General features: G+C 32.9%; 6 protein-coding genes across 16 annotated transcripts; 3 read left to right on the plus strand and 3 right to left on the minus strand.

Annotated features, from left to right (window-relative positions):
• Positions 1-244: 244 nt before the first annotated feature.
• Positions 245-3,788, plus strand: LOC124492268 (lysosomal acid lipase/cholesteryl ester hydrolase). Of its 2 annotated transcripts, none has more exons than XM_075733769.1 (5): positions 245-439; positions 1,810-2,182; positions 2,244-2,517; positions 2,569-2,978; positions 3,040-3,788. In XM_075733769.1, exons 1-5 carry the CDS (start codon positions 416-418, stop codon positions 3,168-3,170), a joined length of 1,212 nt encoding a protein of 403 aa, XP_075589884.1. In that variant the 5' UTR covers positions 245-415; the 3' UTR covers positions 3,171-3,788. The 2 variants fall into 2 exon arrangements, with proteins under 2 accessions (XP_075589884.1, XP_046911068.2); XM_047055112.2 differs by lacking the exon at positions 245-439 and adding an exon at positions 845-1,741.
• Positions 3,789-4,717: 929 nt separating this feature from the next.
• Positions 4,718-13,229, minus strand: 14-3-3zeta (tyrosine 3-monooxygenase/tryptophan 5-monooxygenase activation protein zeta). 8 transcript variants are annotated; one of them, XM_047055115.2, is made up of 6 exons: positions 12,530-13,229; positions 7,753-8,232; positions 7,564-7,687; positions 6,876-7,039; positions 5,646-5,741; positions 4,718-5,577 (listed from the first exon to the last, which is right to left on the minus strand). In XM_047055115.2, exons 2-6 carry the CDS (start codon positions 8,044-8,046, stop codon positions 5,518-5,520), a joined length of 738 nt encoding a protein of 245 aa, XP_046911071.1. In that variant the 5' UTR covers positions 8,047-8,232; positions 12,530-13,229; the 3' UTR covers positions 4,718-5,517. The 8 variants fall into 8 exon arrangements, with proteins under 8 accessions (XP_046911071.1, XP_046911076.1, XP_046911072.1 ...); XM_047055120.2 differs by lacking the exon at positions 6,876-7,039 and adding an exon at positions 6,383-6,546 and having other exon boundaries at positions 12,530-13,194; XM_047055116.2 differs by lacking the exon at positions 12,530-13,229 and adding an exon at positions 9,664-10,638.
• A 21-nt stretch (positions 13,230-13,250) lies between these two features.
• Positions 13,251-14,389, plus strand: RpLP0-like (ribosomal protein LP0-like). Its single transcript, XM_047055121.2, has 4 exons — positions 13,251-13,412; positions 13,480-13,645; positions 13,720-14,098; positions 14,160-14,389. Exons 1-4 carry the CDS (start codon positions 13,385-13,387, stop codon positions 14,289-14,291), a joined length of 705 nt encoding a protein of 234 aa, XP_046911077.2. The 5' UTR covers positions 13,251-13,384; the 3' UTR covers positions 14,292-14,389.
• Positions 13,285-17,481, minus strand: LOC124492266 (uncharacterized). The gene is made up of 6 exons (XM_047055110.2): positions 17,206-17,481; positions 17,036-17,151; positions 15,307-16,972; positions 14,987-15,244; positions 14,670-14,918; positions 13,285-14,607 (listed from the first exon to the last, which is right to left on the minus strand). The coding sequence occupies exons 1-6, from the start codon at positions 17,420-17,422 to the stop codon at positions 14,492-14,494; spliced, it is 2,622 nt and encodes an 873-aa protein (XP_046911066.2). The 5' UTR covers positions 17,423-17,481; the 3' UTR covers positions 13,285-14,491.
• Positions 17,482-17,677: 196 nt separating this feature from the next.
• Naa40 (N-alpha-acetyltransferase 40) lies at positions 17,678-18,528 on the minus strand. Its single transcript, XM_047055122.2, has one exon. It carries the CDS (start codon positions 18,415-18,417, stop codon positions 17,749-17,751), a length of 669 nt encoding a protein of 222 aa, XP_046911078.1. The 5' UTR covers positions 18,418-18,528; the 3' UTR covers positions 17,678-17,748.
• A 517-nt stretch (positions 18,529-19,045) lies between these two features.
• Positions 19,046-22,081, plus strand: LOC124492271 (uncharacterized). 3 transcript variants are annotated; one of them, XM_047055114.2, is made up of 3 exons: positions 19,046-21,517; positions 21,575-21,865; positions 22,004-22,081. In XM_047055114.2, the coding sequence occupies exons 1-3, from the start codon at positions 19,936-19,938 to the stop codon at positions 22,021-22,023; spliced, it is 1,893 nt and encodes a 630-aa protein (XP_046911070.2). In that variant the 5' UTR covers positions 19,046-19,935; the 3' UTR covers positions 22,024-22,081. The 3 variants fall into 3 exon arrangements, with proteins under 3 accessions (XP_046911070.2, XP_075590554.1, XP_046911069.2); XM_075734439.1 differs by having other exon boundaries at positions 21,575-21,892; positions 22,004-22,049; XM_047055113.2 differs by lacking the exon at positions 22,004-22,081 and having other exon boundaries at positions 21,575-21,986.
• The last annotated feature ends 9 nt before the right edge of the window (positions 22,082-22,090 follow it).

A 22,090-nucleotide genomic window follows, 5' to 3' on the forward strand; every position in this document is an offset into this window, starting at 1 on the left:
AGTTTTTCCGTTTCAGTCTTTTTCAAAAATGGATCTTTTTCTGTTACGCTTTCGTGATTCCTATACATTAAACTTGGAAAATAGATCTGACGATGATGATGATGATGATGATGATGATGATGTAGACGACAATCATTAATCACTTTTGAATGTCTTGTTCGTCTTCTGCTTGTTGAATGATTTAATCATCAATTCAGTCGATTTCATCATCACATTTTGATATTACCATTTCAATCAAAAAATTTGAACCATCTGATGATACTGATCTCAACAAAGACAAACAGGAGCCGTACTCATATTCAATGAAATGATGAAAATGATCTTTGACAAATGATAATGATTACAATTTTTCCAATCTCAAAGTTGAAAAATTGAAGTTGTAATTAATCAAAATCCTCATCAAATCAACAATCGAATGTTTGTGATGAATTCTGCCAATGTAATTAATTTGTCTTGTGATTATCATTCGTGATTATTATTTTTTTTAGCCCAAAAAATTGGATTTAAATTTGTCGTCAATCTTGGTGAATGGTGATTTCTGGATTTCATGTTTTTTGACCGTTGTCCGGTTCAACTGACTGTTGTATTTTCATCATCATCATCATCATTAAATTTGAAGAAAATCTAATTTCTATTCTTTCTTTATTTTCGTTTCGTTTCGTTTCGTTTCGTTGTATACATCCGACAATCATATTTGAAATGTGTCGAATTTGATTTTTATTATTATTAACAGAAGAAGCAACAATGTCTTGGCGAAATGATGGCGAAAACAAACATCATCTATTTTTGATCATCCATTGATTGTGTCGCCATCATTATCGCATCAAAGAAGGGAAAAATTTTTCTTTCATTTATTTCCAACATGTGAATAAAATAATAAAATTTCTCCTCTTCATAATGATGTGCGATTGCTATTGTGCAAGTTTTTTTCCTTTTTTTCTCCAATAATTTTTGTTCATTTCTATTTTTGCCAAAACAAAAACATTTCTTATGCATGGAGAATTGTCATTGGAATATTTGGTTTTGCAATTATCAGATTAATCATCATCATCATTTATCAATATATTGATTACAATCAAATAATGATTCTCCATTCCTACATGATATTATGATGATCATTATGAGATCATTATGATAATGAATAAAATATACAAATTTCAACTAGAGGACACAATGTTGTTGGTTGTACAATTTTCGTCATTTTTTCCATGTGTGTATTTAATTGGCTCTACTGTATTTGTGTGTGTGTGTGTGTTTATTTATTATTATTATTATCGTTGTTTAATTTTTTAATGGAGAAAAAAAATTAACATTTCAAAATTGGCCATTTCATTTCATTTCATTTTTCTCTTTGGTTACCAATTTATTAATGCTCTTTGAGTGTGTAGTTCTTGTTGTTTCGTTTCCAGTCATCACTAGGATAGTTTTTTTTCAAAGCAGCAAACAAAAATTGATCAGTTTTCTCGTTTCAATTTGTTTGACATGTGATAATGATGATGATATGACAATCGACATGATGGCCAATATTGGTGTTGAATGTGAAAAATCATCAGATTGTAAAATTGGCAACAAATTTTCATATTTATCATCATGTAAAAAATGTTGCTTTGTAGTGACCATATTGCTAGCCATCTTGTCATTGATTCTGACATTTATGTTTATATTTTTCTTTGATTTTCTCATCAAAATTATTAATTTGGCACCTGGAACCACTCATCTTAATGATACAAATAGAAATATTGTAATGATGTTTGAGAGGATTGTTGTTTGTTTTCAAATTAACACGTTTTTTTATTGTTTCTCCAATAGTTTGAATTGATTGAATCGCGTGGTTTTCAATATGAATCTCATTTTCTCAATACCGGCAATGGTTATATCATACAATTGGTTCGAATTATAAATCCATATTCATCGTCAGACATATTGCCACCACCAGTCTTTCTTCAGCATGGCTTTCAAACTAATGGTAACCAATGGTTGATTAATCGAAATGGTTATCTAGATACCAATGGTGATTATTATGAAATGGATCCGGATAATAATGATGAATTAATCATCGATAAAAATGAATCCACATGTTCATCACTTGGTTTTGTTCTTGCTAATCGTGGTTACGATGTTTGGCTAGGAAATTATCGAGGATCAATTTATTCAACAAATCATACGACACTTGATATTCATAGTAGTAGTTTATCATTATCATATTCATGGTTTAATTATGTGTTTGCTAATGATTGAATTAGGCGCAGAATTTTGGTCATTCTCAATTGATAATCTGGTTGATGAAGATTTAAAATCCACAATTGATTATGTCCGTAACATGACTAATCGAAAATCAATCAGTTATGTCGGCCACTCACAAGGAGCATTCATGATGTTCGCCTTGTTGGCTAAACATCCTGAATACTCGGATTATATCAGACCATTTATAGCCTTGGCACCGGTATTCTATATGTCGAAAATGGAACTAGGTTTAATGAATCTATTTCCCATGAGTTTAATGGAAAAACTTTTAAGGTAATTGTTTTGTTTTTGATCTATTTGATCAATGATTATAATGTATTGTAGAATATATCCACGAGAATTTCCCATGTTTCGTAAATTGATCATCTTGTTGAGCAATTGTTGTGAAAATATCCTCTACAATCGTATATGTTTTGCATACCTTCACTTGTTAAATGGTTATCGATATGAGGAATCATATAAAGATCGTGTCGGAATCTATGTGAACAACATAGTGACCGGATCCTCATCATGGAATGTTGCACATTTTCTACAAATAATAATGGCCAATGGACAACCACGTCATTTCGATTTCTTTGATGATCAACTGAATGGCCAACATTATGATGGCCGTATAAGAGCGCCCGAATATAATGCATCAAACATACGATCACAACATATTGCCATTGTTTATTCACCAATCGATAAACTGAATGCAATGGTGGATATTGAAAAGTTGAAATCAACTCTCAATGGTGAGTGCGTGCAGTGTTTTCACAACTATGCTCTAGTGAACTAATCTTTTTCTGCTGACAGTCCAATTAATGGATGATTATATGCTACCGGAGAATGTATCCCATATTGGAATGATTTGGTCAAAAGATGCTGGTCAACTTATAAACAAAAGGATTGTACAGATTTTGACACGATATTATAACGAACCATAATTTTTTTCATTCGAAATAGATAATTTAATAATTCTATTATTTTCTCCATTTAAATTCCATAAATTTATAAATAACGAGTGTTTTTATCTTGTCCGAAACTGGAAGCTTCTTTTTCAACTTTAATTTATTCACTCAGATTCTCAGATAAGACGACAACAGGTCAAGTGGCAGAGTAGAGAAAGACAGGAAAATAATATGACCATTCCAAGACAAATGATGACAAACACAACATTGTTATCACGAAGCCAATTACGGAACGGTCCTTTGATCCAGTTTTTTATATCATTGAATATATTATTACTTGTCGATTTGGCTGCTTTATCATCGTTGGCTTTCAAATCATCATAATTTTCAACTTTGGAAGAAATCAGAGACAATGGTTCAGGTATAGAAAAATTTACATTCGTCATTAATGTAACGTTCGATTCTTGAGCCATGATCAATAATTTACCGGATGGATTGACATAACATATGGTCATCATCATCATCATCATCATCACAAAGCAATCCAACACAAATTACTAATCAATGTCATGATCATCATTGTAGCTCTTGTAGTAATGAATGAGAACTATTTGTTGTTAAATATTTGTTCAAATCACAACTATGTGTATTCGAAATTCGATTGACAAATTGGAATTGGAATTTGAATTTGTTATTAAAAAACAAATTTCGGTGATTTTACTGCCATCTAGAGTACAATGTTGTTAGTGAAAGCATTCGCATGATCATGATCAAATTCATTCTATTGACAAAAACATTTCATTTGCAACATGCATATAATAGTGTGGTGGGGTTGGGGCACGAAATTTCACCAATCGTGTAAATGTGGGAAACATGCGATTTTTGTTTTACATGGAAGAATTCAAGGCCAAAATAATATCCGATTATAGCATACCCGTCTAGTACCCGATTCATTTGTATGATGATTCCAGAAAAAAAACTGTTCAAACAACAATGGTATTTCGATATAAATCTTCTGGCCTTTTTTCATTTTAAAGAAAAAAAAAATAAAACAATGATGCACATCTGGCAATGAGAAAGAAAACAAACAAACAAATTCTTTACTCAAAATTCAAGGATAATGTCGTGTTCACGACCAACACGAACTTATTGATCAACGACAAACAAAGAAATTGAATTTTGAACACGATACGTTCATTGCATTAAAATTGGATATAAATTGAAAATAATCAAATTCTCACATGCGCATATATTCAACGTACTGCACTTGCAACATACGAATGACCGATACAATAATACACCGGATGTTTCATCGTACACAATTGGGCTTTTTTTGATGGAAAAAAAACATTTTTACTTTGACAATCATTTTATGTGATGATGTGGTGTGTTATTGTTGTTGTTTGACTGGACAGCAATTTTTTGTTTGTTTCAGCGTCTAAATTATCATTAATTAATTTTGAATCGATTGTTTTTGAATTTTAATTGAATGACGAAACCGTTAATTTGTACTATTTGATGGAATTATTCAAATGGAAAAAAATAACATGGAGTGAGATGGAATTACTCATGAACCAAATACATGAACATGGACACAAACAACTGTGTCAAAAGGATTTTATTTTTCATTTTGTCATGTTTCAAACTCATGTTTTCTACATTTTTGATTGGATTCTGAGAGATTTTTTTTCTATTTTGTTCAATCAATACTTGAATCGGATATTCTAATCTTTTTGGCTTATGGATAAAAATTTTGAGGGTCTTCCTGGAACGTATGCGTGTGTATATGTGGTACATTTTCAATACATCATCATTATTATAAATAGGAAAATGAAATTAATCTTCATACTTTGAATGAATGGATATATTTGAAAATTATGGTTTGGATTTATTTTTCAAATTAAAAATTTTGCATGTTTTGTATACGTTGTTATTGTTGTTGTTGTTATCTTTTCAATTTTTCAAAAATGGACTTTGACTTTTAGATGACATTTGACTTTCGCATTCCAACTAATTTTTTCCTGATGGTCATCATCATTATCATCGGTAAATAAAATGGTGATTCATGGATGTGTGTGGGTGTCAATTGTTTTATTTCACTTTGTATGATTTATTTGTAAATAATTGTGGAAGTGTATGTTTGTATGTAATTTGATTGGTAAATGTGATGCAAATATGGTGGTGGTATATTTGGTGTGATGTTTTTATTATTATTTTTTTCTTGGTGAAATTTATTCAAAAACACTGGGGCCAAATGCCATGAAATAAAACAAGCATGTGTTTATATAATGTGTGTGTGTGTGTGTGTATGTATTGTATGTATGTATGTAACGACGAACGATAAAGAAATAAGAGAAGAGGGGAAGGAGGAGATCGGTTATGATCAGTTATCGCCAGCATCTGGCTGCTCATCACCATCACCTTGTGTGTCGGATGTCCAAAGCTATTGCAAGAAAAAGACAAAAACAATAAAAATCGTGGTTCGATACAACAAAATCAATCATCACTTACAGTTAAGTTGTCACGAAGAAGCTGCATAATTAAAGTGCTGTCTTTGTATGAATCTTCATTGAGTGTATCCAACTCGGCTATGGCATCATCAAAGGCCTGTATTCAGTTATTGTGTGCAACAAAAAAAAAGAAAACAAATCAATTATAAAACAAACTAATTATAATCAAAAAGAAAGGGGAAATGAAATAAATTAGCTGAACAAAAGAAACAATTTCGTTTTCGGTGAACACGCGTAATTGTTAGAAGGATGGTGGTGGTGGTGGTGGTTATTTCTCGAATGGGTTCGAAAATTCGGCTTACGATGAAAAAAAAATAAAATAAATCCTATTTCAGTGAATGAAGCAACATATCAAGATGTCAAGAGTGAGAAGGAGAATAGAAAAATCTTCATGTATGACAAGGCAATAGCGGCGTTGGCACGTGTAGTATTATAGTAGTATGATTAATTCTCGTTTGGCTTGGTTATCATTATTTTTTTTGGAGCACAGCGTCAATCAGTCAGTCATGGATGGATTTGTAAGGATACCAAACATTGATTGTTGGAAACAAATGTTATTGCCTAATTAATTAAGGAAAAGAATAATCTTTTGTCATGTTTTCTTGGTCGTTCAGTTTCGTCAGAATTTATATATAGAAATTCCCCGGCAATCTATTTCATTTCGATAATAATGATATTGTCCTATTTTTGTGTACCGTACGGGTTTATGTGTGTGTGTGTGTTGTGTGTGCGATTTACCTGTTTGGCCAGATGACAGGCGCGATCAGCAGCATTCAATATTTCATAATAAAAAACTGAATAATTCAACGCCAAACCAAGACGAATAGGGTGTGTTGGCTGTAATTTAGATCTTGAAATGTCAAATGCTTCTTGATATGCTTTTTGGGCTTCATCAGCAACGTCTTGATATATATCATTTGTTTAGGTGTTTTTTCGTTGATCATTAATCGATCATTATTAGTTGAGCAATAATATAATGGTATTTTGGTGGTATATAAGACATTAAATGAGTATTTATAAGCAATGAATGAGCAACCACAACCAAACACCACCACCAATAATTCACACGTGACACATGAAGAACAACAAAATAGGAAATATAAACGAAATTCGAGTTTTGTATAAAGAAAAAACAAAATCAAATAATAAGGGATCCAAAAAGAAAAAAAATAGGAAAAAAGAAACGAAAAGAAAAAATGTTAGCAGAATCAAATTCAAAAATCATAATCACCTGCTTAGCAAGTTGACAAGCTTTGTCTGGCGAATTGAGAATCTCATAGAAAAACACCGAAAAGTTGAGTGCAAGACCAAGGCGAATTGGGTGCGTAGGTTGCATCTTGCTTTTGGAGATGTCAAACGCCTCTTGGTAGGCCTTTTGCGATTCTTCAACCACACCTACAAAATTTGTTTTTCAATTATTAAAATTCATTCATTCATACATCTTTTGCTTGACAACGTCAATGATTTTGATTAAACTATTAAACTATCCAGAGCTTATTATTACCCCTTCTATTTGCTGGCTGTGTAATAATTGTTTTTCTATCGAATAAAACAAGAGCTGCTGCTGCTATGTCAAATAAGAAAGCAATCTCTATTCATAATCATGATCAACAACAAAATATGGAATTAGGACTGATGACTTGCTCTAATAAATGATAAAATACATCTCTGCCATATACTACATATAATACAATAATAAAAACTAATTAATGATCAACATTGTCTCTAATCTTTGATGGTTGTTTTTGTTGTTGTTGTTGTTGTTGCTGTCAAAATTGGACGAGAACGGGATAAAAAAAATGTTTCAAGCAATTATAGAAGTGATCATCTCCGGTTTTTTCGGATTTTTGTTTGTTGTTGTTGTTGTTGTCGAATTGCTAATGAAAAACCATCAATTAATAGCGGAAATAAAGACTTACTCGTCCTTCGGTCACCAGTAGCCACTTCAGCCAAATATCGATAATAGTCACCCTTCATTTTCAAGTAAAAAACTTTACTTTCTGCATTGCTTGCTTTAGGAATCAGGTATTTGTCGAGAAGTGACTAGATATAGAGAGAATAAACGGTTATTACAATGATGGCAATGTTGTGGATGGATTAGCGCTTACCAATACATCATAACAAATATCACGAAGTTCAACTTCGACCTTTTCACGATATTCACGTGCCATTTGTTGTTTACGTTCAGCTCCTTCGGTCTTCTGTTCGATAGATGAGATTACTCTCCATGATGATCGTCTTGCACCAACAACATTTTTGTATGCGACTGATAAAAGATTACGTTCTTCATTCGATAATTCGGTGCCGGTTTCGGTGACTTGTTTCATGGCAGCAGCCATATCATCATATCTTTCGGCCTGTTCGGCGAGCTTGGCGCGTTGTACGAGTTCTTCACGTTCCATTGTTTTGTCTGATGAAATTGATTAATTTTAATTTATAATATATATATAAAACAATGACTTTTGTCGATTTTTGGTGAAAGTTGATTCAAAATGAAGACTATATCAGGTTTCGGCAATTTTGTTGACAAAAAATTTAACTAACAAATTGATGATGATGATGATGAATCAGTTTATTATTCGTGATTTCTGTGTGAAAAAAAAATAAAGGAGAATATAGAGGTTAGTGATGAATTTAGTGGTGTCTGTGAGCAATTTGAGTTTAATATATCGCAATATATGAATATGAATGTTATGTTATGTTTCAAAATCAAAATTCATCCAATTAATTAAAGGATGCACTATTTATACAACTTGACACACCTTCTTGGATCTAAGAAAGATATAATTTGGAATTCATTTATAAGACATAAAAATTCAATCAAATAATCCATATGAACGAGGTCGATCAAAGGTGATAAGAAAGAAAAACGAGAAAACATTAAACACTAGGATCATTGACAATTGATAAATTGAATGACATCGAAATGAATTTTTATTACTGGTGGAGGGGGTGTTGGAGCCCACAGAATTAAACATACATGTTACAATATACAAACTTGAATCTTTTTCAAAAGCGTTCAATTGGGGAAAAAATACTGTAATATAACAATTATTGGACCTAAGAGGAAATATATCAAGACAAAATAGCAGCACAGAAAGTATTAGAGAATAATTATTATCATATACAAAAAGTGAAAAATAAAATTTGGTGGCGGTGGCGTGTACAGCATACACACTATGTATGGATTGATTCAAGGAGAGGAACAGTATGTATATGTGTAGTGGTGGTTTTGGTGATGATGATGATGATGATGCTAACTATTCAAAATCAATTCAAATGAATGAAAAAAAGAATAGCATGGTAAAAAAGCAATACAGAGATTGAAGTGAATTTTTCGGGAGACAGCCGCATACAAACACACAGTGAATGAAAAAAAAATGATAAAGGAAAATGGCTGCCACTCGTCGAACCAGTGTGTGTGTGTGTGGACGCATATAGAGACATAGACACAAAAACACACACACACACAATGGGGACCAGAAAAAATGAATAAATAAATTCAAGATTTAGAAACGAAAAGAGAAGCGCAGAATCAGAAAAAATTTCTTATATTTATTACTTTTTTCCTTTCAGATGATCATGATTGGCAAAATAATAATATCAGCTAGTGCAAAGCAGTAAAAGTTTCGCTCTCGTTCATAGGGACTAAAATTCAACATTCGATGGATGGATATATAATATATGGTGGTTTTTTCACTATACCCACACATACGATCAGCACGCACACACACAATACACGCACACACAATATAGACAGACCAGAAATCGACGGCTGCCACATTTTGTCGTGTTCAAAAAACGAAACGAAGCCGAACGATGATTGGAATCATCATCATCATCAATCGTCAACGACAATGAAAGTTTCGATAAATCAAAGAAAAATTAATCTCATTTTTTACCATCACCATCAATATAATGGTAAATGAATTTTATCTATTGTCATCATTCGTGATTCATTCATTAGGATCTTGTGATGAAAAATTTTAAAATTTGAAAAAACAAACAATTCTACTTACCAAGAATGTGAAAAAGAATTGCAACCAAAAGAAAAAAATTGAAACAAGCAGATGGATATTGTGTGTGAATGAAAGAGCGAGGGAGAGAGAAAGAGAGAAAGATACACCATACATTCGCATATAAAAAAAAAATACAATACCACCAGTCTCAACAACCAAAAGAGAATAAAAAGATGAGAGAGGGAGTAATCATCATCATCATAACTTTATTTTTGCTGTTACCATGTGCACTGATGTGATTGCGCGCGCATACATATCACAACACCCATGTTGTAGTGGCATAGAATAATGTTGAAAAATCAATAATGATAATCTGATCTCTTTGGTGTGTTACACCTATCGTCGTCGAAATAGGCGCATGGGCGAGTCACGAGCTAAAATGGACACAGAAGCATCTTTTCAATCACTTTCACATTTCATTTTTTATGAAAAAACAAAAAAAAAATTGTACAAATACCACACACATACACATGCGTGTAATTTGAATTCCGAGTCAAGAAAGAGAGGAGAAACTTGTGACTTGATGTCGAAATAGTGTGTAGAGAGACAACGGAAATGGCTCCATCTGCCGGTTAGACGAGGATGTCACCCCAAGTCTACTGATAGATAGCCGGAGTATCTCTCTGGAATCAGACAAAAAAAGTGACTAGAGGCAGATATCTTGGATACGAATGACTAATTTTTCAACTCATAATAAAAACAAGGAGATAATTATCTTATCAATTGGATATTTTCTTTCCTATAGGGAGCTGATATACTGTACTTTGTTTGATTCACATTCATTATGTTCATCATTGGACAGAATGAGTCATCATTATAGTAATATAATATACAGGAGAACTTGATGTTTTTTCAAACAATAATAATTATGTATGATGATGATGATGATATGATATGAATGATAATGATGATCATGCGCTTACAACAATAATCCTACACATGCTTACAATCCAATCCAATCATCAAATGAGTAGTATAGACCAGCAAAGCTGAAAAAATTCGCCCCGGCAAACATATATTCATTGAACCAAAAAAAAGAACCAGATACATATAGATGGTGAAATATATAGATAATGATGATGATAATAATAATAAGCAAATACTTCAAACGACAAACGAATTGGAGAGAAAAATTGGTGCGCCCAATTCTCTCTCTCTTTTTCTTTTCTTACTTGGATCCTTGTTTATAGTTGTAGTGGTGGTGAATGGCAGGATAATTGGTCGTGTGAAATGAGAATAGAGTGAAAAATCGATCAAAATCCCAACACCAAACATCAAGATGGGAGAAATTTAGATTTTGGAACATTAGTTTGTTTGTTTGAACAGAAAAAACAAGAGTGTCGCGCATATAACAAACAATCTTTGGATCATCATAGAAATATGTGCTGCATGTTGAGTGACATGGCACATGTTATTGGACCAAGCAATCTATTATTTCAAGGAGCATTTAAACGAAAAAAAATTCTATCCCAAGTCAACCAAGTCTGAGTACCAGAATCAAGTGTCTTTGCTATATATAATCATCACACATGTGGTGCCAAAAACTATGATAATGATGATCAAGTTCCTCATCAAAAAAAAGAATCTCACACCTTAATGATGATGATGTCATTGATTGGGTAGCATTCGTCATCATTATCACATAATTGTAGACATAACCATAAAAAATGCATCTTTCTATGCATCTAAAGATGAAAATAAAATACCTGTTCCTTTTTTTATAATTGAATGTTTCATAATCCAGTTTAGTGATTAGTGATTAAATGCTTGTAAATATGTCACAGTAGGAAAAAAATCCTTGTTAGTTATTGTTTTTAACACTCAATTAGATACATCAAGCAATTGTTTTTGTATGATGGTATAATGCAATGAAAAGATAAAAATCACATCTGTGCATTCACGTAAATGAAAAAAAAAGAATTGAAAGTGAGAGATGCAATGTGATGATGATGATGATTACACAGAGACATTCTGGTAGATGAAAAAAAAAAATAAAGAAAACGATTGTATCGTAATAGAAATGAAAAACAAAAGATTTAAGCCAAGTCAAAAATATTATTTCGTCACAAATCACTTGATGAGAAAGAAAATAGTAATTAATATGGTGTGGTACATCAGAATATGGAGAATTTCATCAATGAAGAAAAAAAAATACCATATGATCGATAAAACGTCAAACAGGAAATGTCAGCAACCGGCAAACATGATCTCGATTTTTGTTCATGCATGTTGATCATGTTTATTCGAACAAAACTGGTTTGGTTGAAATCATCATGCTCGTTCACACAATTTCTTAATTTCAACATTTGTCTATATTAGGCAAACGACCATCATTTGTTGTTGTATTAAGGAAACAACAAATTAGCCACCATCATCATCATCATCATCCATCTATGATGATTAATTTAAACATTTTACCGGCTTGATTGATAATTCTAAGGCCACCATTCATTCATGTATTTTGTTCTTGATGAGATATGTATCATTCTCGGTTTTTTCATTTGATTTATCAATAAAACAGATATAGATAAAGCGATCTTTTTCATTTGATCATAATCAATTGAATTCATTGGAATTTAATCAAACGTTTTCCAATGAGGAAATGTGAATTTCACTCTAGCTTATTGTTGTTGTGGTGATGAACAATTTATTTGATTGTTTCATTTACTACACAACACATCAGGAAAACAAAATGCTAGGCAACTAAACTGCTAATAAATAACTGAAACCTAAATTAACAAAATTAAACTACGTTTCAACCAACCAACCAACCAACCAAACACACACACAAAGAGTAGGCACAAATTACACAATATAATCGATCATCGACGAATCGTAAATGGTCGAATGGATCTGTGTAACTTACCTCACTTTGATGAATATTTTTCTATTTGTTGGGCGTAATACGAGACTTGTCGATAATATAATCGTTGCCCCTGAGTTATTAGAATGTTGTTTTTTCGATGAATTTGCTTCAAAATTTAACAAAAACGACAAACACACACACACACACACGCACACACTTGGCAATTTCGCAATTGTGTTGTTGAAAGTTGGATTTATTAGTCTTGACTTTATAATTTTATGGTTGCGGTTTTAATGTCTCGGTTGGCGAGCAAAGCAAGAATCAAACAATCAAACAAACAATCTTTAAATCTTTAAAATAAATGAATGACGACAATTGTTGTTGTTACAATTACACAATCATAATTGGATATAATTGGATGAGATGAGCAACCCAAGATCAATTTTGGCGATTGAAACAATTGAATCGTCGTTTTATGAATTTATGGCTGGTTATGAATTTCATTCGAAAAAAAAATTATTTTGGATTTTCAAAAATTTCATCAATTGATGCTTGAACAGCCAAAATATGAAATGATCGAGAAATGAATGAAAATGATGAAACAGACGAATCCACCAAGTTTTGACCCAAGTGAAGGAGATTTTTTTTTTTTTTTGGTTCCGTTCGTTTGAATGATAGCGGTGGAGTCTGAATGCCACTACCTATCTCTGTTTTCAACATGCTGCACTGCACTTTGTTGGTTCTGCATAATGCAATAGGAACTGCCCCCTTTTTTTCACTCGATAACATTGTCTATGAAGGGGAATGCACACGTGTTTTGTTTTCACGTTTTTTATTTCATTTCATTTTGATTCCATTTGTAACACAAATTTTAAATTTTTGTTGGAAATTTCACATTTCATTGGATAGATAATAATGCCTAAATCTAAACGAAATCGTCTCGGTATGTAACTTTGTTGTTGAGAAAAAAAAAATTTGATTGAAACAATTTGATTAAATTTAATCTGCAGTATCGTTGACGGTGACGAAAAAGAAAAATTTTTCCAATCTCAAAGAACGATTAGTGAAAGATGTACAAGAATGTGCGGATAACTATAAACGTTGTTTTGTATTTCGTGTGGAAAACATGCGAAATGCTAAATTGAAAGAGCTGAGAAATGATCTGCGTCAAAGCCGGTAAATTTTTCATGTTTCATAATTGATAATTGATAATAATATTGAACAAATATCGTTTGAACTTGTTTTTGCAGATTTTTCTTTGGAAAAAATAAAGTAATGAGCATAGGTCTTGGTCGTACAAAATCCGATGAATATAGGGAAAATCTTCATTGTATTACGAGATTATTATCCGGCCAATGTGGCCTATTATTTAGCAATCAAAATCAAGATGAAATATTCAAGTTTTTCGATACATATCGTCATCGCGATTATGCTCGAACTGGAGATACGGCAACCGAAACGGTCGAATTGTATGAAGGACCATTGGAGCAATTTGCACACAATCTGGAACCATATCTTCGACAATTGGGAATGCCAACAACTTTACAAAAAGGTGTTGTCACATTGTTGAAAGATTTTCAAGTTTGTCAAAAGGGGCAACCATTAACATCGGAACAAGCTCGTATTCTGGTAAGAATTGATGATAAAAGTTTCCGTTGTTACTTTATTCTTTCTATATAAATTTGAATAGAAATTGCTCGATAATCAAATGGCCGAATTTCACATGACAATCGATGCTATGTGGTGTAATGATGGAAAATTTGAAATATTTAACCGAAAAAAATTGATTGCAAAAAGTAATGATGATGACTACGATGAATAATGGTCACGTTATGTTTATGTTTTTTGCTTTTGTAAATATACTATCTACTAGTTTATATTTAAAATATGAATAAAAAGGACAATGTTTTCTCAGTTTGATTTGATCATGTATAAAGTGTGTCTGTGTGTGTGCTCGTAATCAATCAGGTAAAGTCTTTGTCAATGCCATTGATTGCCACGAATTCGTTGTTGGTTCGTTGGCTATGTACATTCCAGATCACATTGATCGATATTGGCTAAATTATCGATCAGATTTTCGTCGATTCGTATGAAATCGCTTTGTCGTGAAATACGTATTTCAATGTCATAGATGCATCCTATTTTGATTTGAATGAAAACGGAATAAAATTGATCAATAATGTGTTCTACATGGACAAACCTTTAAATCCAGTCAAATTATATAGAGCCGGATGTGTTTTCCAATCATCATGACCGCCAACATATAGATATGGATCAATATTTGAATGTTTTTCATGTAAAACAGTAAAAGTCTGACCAACTTGTGGCCGTAATTTGCTATCCATACCGGATGGTATGACCAACAACCAGAATAGTTGCCGATAACGGCCAAACAATACCATCTGTTCGGTCATATTTGATTCGGTTGTTGTTTTCAATGTTCGTTCGCCTGGAAATGAACACCAAAACAAAATTTTAATAATAAACAATCGAGTGCATGCTTTTTTTTAAAAAAACCTTGTCCCATATTGAGTTTTAGATGGAGAATTTTGTCCAAATAAACAAGGCTAACAAAATCTTGAATGAATGTGGAATTATCATTCTTTGGGTTCGATATATGGCTCAAAAACATTAGTAGACCATTTCGTTGTTCGATTGGATGTGCTATAAAACGAAATCGAATTTCGAAAAATTCTTCAATATTATAAGCAAGACGATATCTAACAAAAGATTTGTTTGTGCCAATATTGAACGCAGCAAACGTCAGATTCATTCCTATGATGTGTGTTGAACAAAGATAATGTGTAATGTCATGTTTATAGAAAAATTGCACTTACTAAATTCACATCTTGAACCAAGAAATCCTTTTGGACAGATGCATAAATGTTTGTTGCTATTACTACTATCATCGAGTAGATCACCAAGTAAACACAATCCACCATTGAAACAATAATCTGAATGACAATATATTTCTTGACATAGCCAACCACGAAATCCTTTTGGACAGGAACAATTCCATAAACGATCATCCAATGATGTTGATGATAGTGTTCGGCAAACTCCATTATTACGACATGGATTCTGTTGGCATACATTCGATAAACATTCAGTAATGTTAGTGGCTCGAAATGAGTCTTTGACAAACATTTCTTCATTATTCAATTTCAAATTGAAGATGCAGCCATGAAATGGTTTGAGGAATGAATCAATGTCAAAATTAGATGGTGGTCTACCTAATCGAAACCATTCAAAACAGGGAACAGTTAGATTTTGTTTTTGTAGGCTAACACTGCTGATCAATTGATTGTCGTCATCGTTGTTGTTGTTGTTGTTGTTGGCTTGTAATAACTCAAGTGCAACATTAACCGATCTATTTGGCTGTGACATGATATCTACTTTCACTCGATATGGTTTCAATCTTTCGATTAATGAGCCACTTTCCAGTTGAAGCAAATTGTTTTGATTTTCATCATTTAGTTCGACGATTATCTGGTTGTTTTCCACATGGACCAAAAGATTATATTTATTCGTATAGGCATGTAGAATTGTACCTTCATCATTTTGGCTGACAATGGTCATTGTCACTGAACTTGTTGAACGTTTAATTCTTCGCATTTTGAATACGATTTCCGAATCTGATCCATCAAAACTTGGTGCATAGATTTGATTCACATCTTTGACATTGATTTCATCGGGAATTAATAATAACGGAATTTGAATGGTTGCTGTAGGTCGTGCAATAATTATTGTACTGGTTTCATTGGGCACTATACTTGATGATGATGATGATGATGGAATCGATACAGAAATTGATGATGATCTGACTGAAACAGGAATTGTAGGCACAATGTTTGTGTTGGTCGAAACTATCGATATGGATGGTTCAATAAAGGCAGTGTTATTATTGATGTCATTGTGGTTGATAATCGAGCACAATTCCCCGGAAAATCCTACTGGGCAATGACATGAGTAGCCATTGATTTGATCTAAACATGTGGCCCCATTTTGGCAGTCATTTGGTTGACATTCATCATATTTAAATTGACATTGATTGCCGTGAAAATCCGGTGGACAAAAACATTTGAAATGACCATGCTGTCCGTTACTCATGCATAGACCATTATTCTGACATTTATCCGAATCATTGCATTTATAAAGCGGCTGTTGACATGTTTTACCCGACCATCCATATGGACAATTACATTTGAAATTGAATTGTCCATAATTCTCACATTGTCCTCGGTTAAGACAAGGTGATGAATCACAGGCATTGATTTCCGTTTCGCAATTTGGCCCAGTAAAGCCAGATCTACAAACACAATAATAATCAGCACCTGGACCGTCTTTGCAGGTACCACCATTATGACACCGAACATTTGATGTTTGTTTGTTATCATCAATGATGTCGACATGACAAGCATCGATATCGATTTCACATTGAAGTCCATCATACCCTTTCAGACATTTACATTCGAATCCGTTTATCTTGTCGATACATGTTGCCTGTGCAAAAAATGATGGAAAAAATTAAAATTTGATGATTATATACACGGACCATACACTGACCCCATTGCGACAAGGATTCGAATGGCATTCATCGATTTCCATTTCACAATATTTTCCACACATTCCAGCCGCACATATGCAACGAACTTCAGGCACATCATTCACACAGATTGCATCTGTCGAAAGAATCATCATCATCATTTTAAATCTGATAAAAACATTTGTCATACCATTTTGGCAAGGGTTACGTCCCGGTAAGCATTCATCAAAGTTGATGGAACAATCATGACCTGTAAAACCATCATGGCAAAAACATTTGATTGATTCTGGATTATCATCTTGATCGCTGGAACATATCCCATTAATGCATGGACAATTGTTTGTATGGATTGCAACAATCAACCAAATCAATATGATGAGAAATGGATAGAATGATTCGATCGACATGATTGTAGAATGTGGAGAAAAGAAGATTGTCAAACTTTCAAAACTAATTCATTCGTAATCGGTGAATGGCCTCATTGTCAGTATATTGATATTGACAAAAATTATCGGCAAACAACCAATCAATCCAATTAACAGACAAATGGCCAACATGCAGTATGCTGGTGACATTTCCCGTTGACTATTACTATTACCATGGCAACCATCCGAATGATTCATCAAAGTGAATCAACTCAAAACAATGCAGAAAACCATGTATTAAGAAAAAGCAATTTATTTAGAAAAATGAACAAAATAAATTCGATGATGATTAATCATTGAATTTCAAATTAAATCAATGAGGAAACTCGTTTCGATAAAATCTCATAATCAGCTTCCTGTTGGAAATAGCTTGGTGAATTTTTATCAATTTTAAATTGTAATCCGTTCGAATAGAATTGAGTGGCTTGATTATTATTTTTCAATACGGTGACAATTACTTTTTGCATTCGAAATTTTTTCGCCATCAATTCCAATAGATTCATAAGATAGCGACCAAAACCTTTATGTTGATATGACTGTTCGACTTGTAATTCATAGCAATATAAGACGGCATCAGAAACATATCCTTGTTCGAAACGAAAATGAACGAATGCAATCGGTTTTGATGGTGGTGATGAATCCACCGTCGGCTTATGGAAAATGATCAAATGTTTAGCGGTCGAATGTTTCAGTTCACCGAGTTTGGATTTTCGTTGCCATTTCCATGAACATGAGTCATATAAATCTTTCATATTTTCTTCAGTCAAATCTATCATCCATTGTTGTAGTTCGGGTGAAAGTTTTGTCCACATAAAATATCTGGTTTCAATTCGTAGGTCGCAAATTGTTGTTGACAGACATTGTTCAATTGAATCATAATCATCATCGAATTTGGCAAGTGGATTTTCGAATTCATTGGCCATCCGTAGCAACAACTCATTTGGAATCGTTGCTTTACTCGAGCTTTTTTTGCCCATGTTTCGGTGATTTTTTTTCCAAATCCCAATTTAAAAACAATTTTGAAAAAATTTGTGATAAGCAGACGAGAATGATTGAAAATTGAGTTTTGCGCTCATACACAATGTATGTTACAGTGAATTTTTTATTATATTGTAAAATACAGCAATCCTATTTTTTGAACCACAAAAATCATTCAAGTTGATTGAATTGTCAATTCCAATCAATGAACAATGAGTCATTATTATCCTTATGATGATTGTTGTTGGTATTGAAATTCAAAATTCAATTTTCTATGCTCTTGTTGTTATTTTCAAGCTTGAACGAATGAAAATTGATTGATCCAGTCAAAATTATTATCATTGGAAAAGAAAAATTCAAAATTGATCCGATGAACGGGTTTTCCTTTGGCTAATGTCTGGTTAGTTTAAACACACAAAAACAACAAACAAACAAAAATAAAATCAAGATATGGATCCGCTTGTTCCAGTTCAGGTTTTTTTTGTCAGGCTGATTTTGTGTATGTTGCGGTCAGTCTTTTGTGTAATAATGTGTGTGTGTGTGTGTGGGTGTTTATTTTAAATTTTTATCGTCGTTTTATTATCTTTCTACAATGGAAAAAACAAACCATAAAAATTTAACAAAACACACACACAATTCAATGAGTAAAACGGCCATTTAAATTGATTAGATTTTGATGAAAGAACTTGCGCCAAAATGAATGGAAAAAAAACATTCACATGATGATGATGAATTAAAAAGTGTCGTTTTTTTTGCTTCAATCAACAGTGTAACCCAGAAAACAACAAGAAATGAAGAAAAGAAAATGAAAAGAATCACAACGGGTAAATATCCTGGTAGCCTGAATATTTAAGATTGATCATCCTCATCATAAAACATGGAATATGATCACAGCGAAGAAAAATTGACTTTATTTTATTACAATTGGTTGCACACGAAAAGATGTTTTCTATCAATAAATCTCTCCACATGAATAATACAATAGTTTGGCTGGTTTTTTGTTTTGTTTCTATTTCAATGATTTTGGGCAAAAATGAATATACGGTCATGTCATTTTCTCTTTTTTTGGTGTTTGGCAACATTTTCCTTTTGACGAAACGAATTTAAAATCTTGGAATCAATCACACACCTTAAATTTGAAAGAAAAGGGAAAAATCGACACACATGAACCTGAACATTTAAGTATGTCAATCATTGTGTTCTGTTTGTCTATGTGTTGGATGAAGAATACACTATCATTATCATCATGGGATTTCTTTCAGGTTGAAAAAAGGTAAAAACACTAGATCGTCATTTGTCATTCATTCAACATGACTGGATGATTTGTTTCGATTTTTGTTTCTCTGTTTCGCGTTTTCAATTATCTTGATTACACATTCGTTTCAGCAAAAGAAAGGAAAAATTACTATTTACCTAATTCGGTTAACACCGCATTGGTTGTGATTATCACCAATTCGTATGTAAAGAAAAAGTGTTGCAAATTTCACTTGATTCCATTCGATACATGAACCATTCTGATGGGAATCCTAATTAATCCTAATTCATCAATAATTGTCGTGATATTATCATCATCATTTTTATCAATAATAAATGAATCGACAGCTATTCATTACGGTGGCCATCATCGACAAAAACAACAACAACAACATCATCATCATCATCATGGAACCAGACATTATCCCAAATGCATGCATGACGATTGGCACACAAACACACCATCATTACGATCATCGACAAAAATACCATTCATTTGGCCACATGATATTACAACATTAGACTCGAATCATGACCATCATGACCATCATCATCACGAGGAATTGACACCATTACGACTGGAATACACATTACCACCGGTATTTGATCAACGACAAATCATACTAAATGAAGAGGACATATTTGAGCCACACACAGATATACAGAATACTAATAAAAATACATTAATGGCACCATATCAACAATTTACATCGATCCCATCATCATCATCATCATCATCATCATCACAAACATCGACCTCGTCATCTGGTTGGGACGACGCTCCAAATTCCAATATATTTCGAATTGAAAAAATTTCATCAAATTTGAAAAAGAAAAGAAAGAAAATATTCGACAATAGCCATAATCATCATCAACAAAAACCAATGATGAAACAAGTTTATTATCCGGAAATTTTGTCACCAAACTATTCGAAAGTGAATAAAATTATTGTGATTGAAGAAACCGATGTTACTGGTGATAAACATAACAACAACAATGGCTCCGATCTGTTTATCGATTCGAATGTAACCAAACAGATTGTACAATCCATACTGGATTCAAACCGTGGTTTTAATGATAAAAATTCCAACAAGAATTATCAAGAAAAATCCAATGATTATCATCGATCCGAACCAACAACACAACCATTACTACTGTCAACCATGATTTATGATCACCCACTACGTCAATCATTACCGCCGATATCAACAATCAAAGATTTACATGATCGACTGAATGAGACATTGCTGTTACGAAATACTGATTTTGGTAATGTTACAATCGAATTGGCCAACAATAACACTGGCAGTGATTATTATCATAATTTGACAATGATTACACCATATAAAAGTTATAATCTCTCTACGATAACATTTCAAACAAACACCAGTAATGATCCAAGTTCCATGACATTTGTCAATGATCAATTGACGATGAAAAATACCCGTTGGTTACCACCACCACCACCACCACCACCACGACAAACAAACCAATCGATTCCAATCAACAAATCTTCCGACGAACAATTAGTGTCCAGTGGAAGCACAAATCAAGAATGGTTATCGTCAACAGTTTCACCACCAGTGTTTTATTTTACCAGTGAACGTGATGCTGTTTTGTTACCGACACCACCGACCATGGTGTCCACACGTCCATCAACATTCTATCAACGAAAATCAAATTCAAAAAGTTTTCATCATCATCACAATCCTCGTCAACAACAGGAACAGCATAAAAATGGTGATCATTTCGATACGATCAAAACGAATCAACAAGCAGAATTGGATATTGGCAAATTGGGCAGTATAATCATTGCTTTCTGCATATCAATACTGATGTTGATTGGTAAAATTCAATCTCTCTTTTTTTTGTTGGTTCCAGAACTAATCATTTTTTCAACAGGTATCATAGTGATGTTTCTACATAAGGATTGTTTTTCCAATCATTTTCTTCCCAATAACAATGTCCGAAATGTACAAACATCTTCATCTGATAATCATGAAAATGATAATCAACCGCAATCAGCCAGTTTTGACAATCAGCAATCAACAATGGAATCTATGAATCAGTCAACGGCTGACCCTACTAATCAGTCGCCACCAGCACCAGCACCACCACCGCCACCACCACCACCACCAGCGCCAGCACCAAAACCAAGTCAACATAGGATACAACAAATAATGGGCATTAAAAGTATTGGCGATTTCAATGATAAAAAATGTCGGCATTATTTTTCTCGAGTAGATTACAGATAATCAACTTGATGGAAAATTGTCATTTCTTGAATTTAATTGGTCTTTATTTATTATTTATTATTATTTGTATTTGTAGGCACATCGATGGCTTCCTAAACGGCCTCCATTACCGACGGATCTTGTTTGTTGAGGTGAATCATCATCAGTAACCATAAGTGACAAT

This window comes from Dermatophagoides farinae, chromosome 1 (genome assembly GCF_024713945.1).
Source record: "Dermatophagoides farinae isolate YC_2012a chromosome 1, ASM2471394v1, whole genome shotgun sequence".
Lineage (NCBI taxonomy): Eukaryota > Metazoa > Arthropoda > Arachnida > Sarcoptiformes > Pyroglyphidae > Dermatophagoides > Dermatophagoides farinae.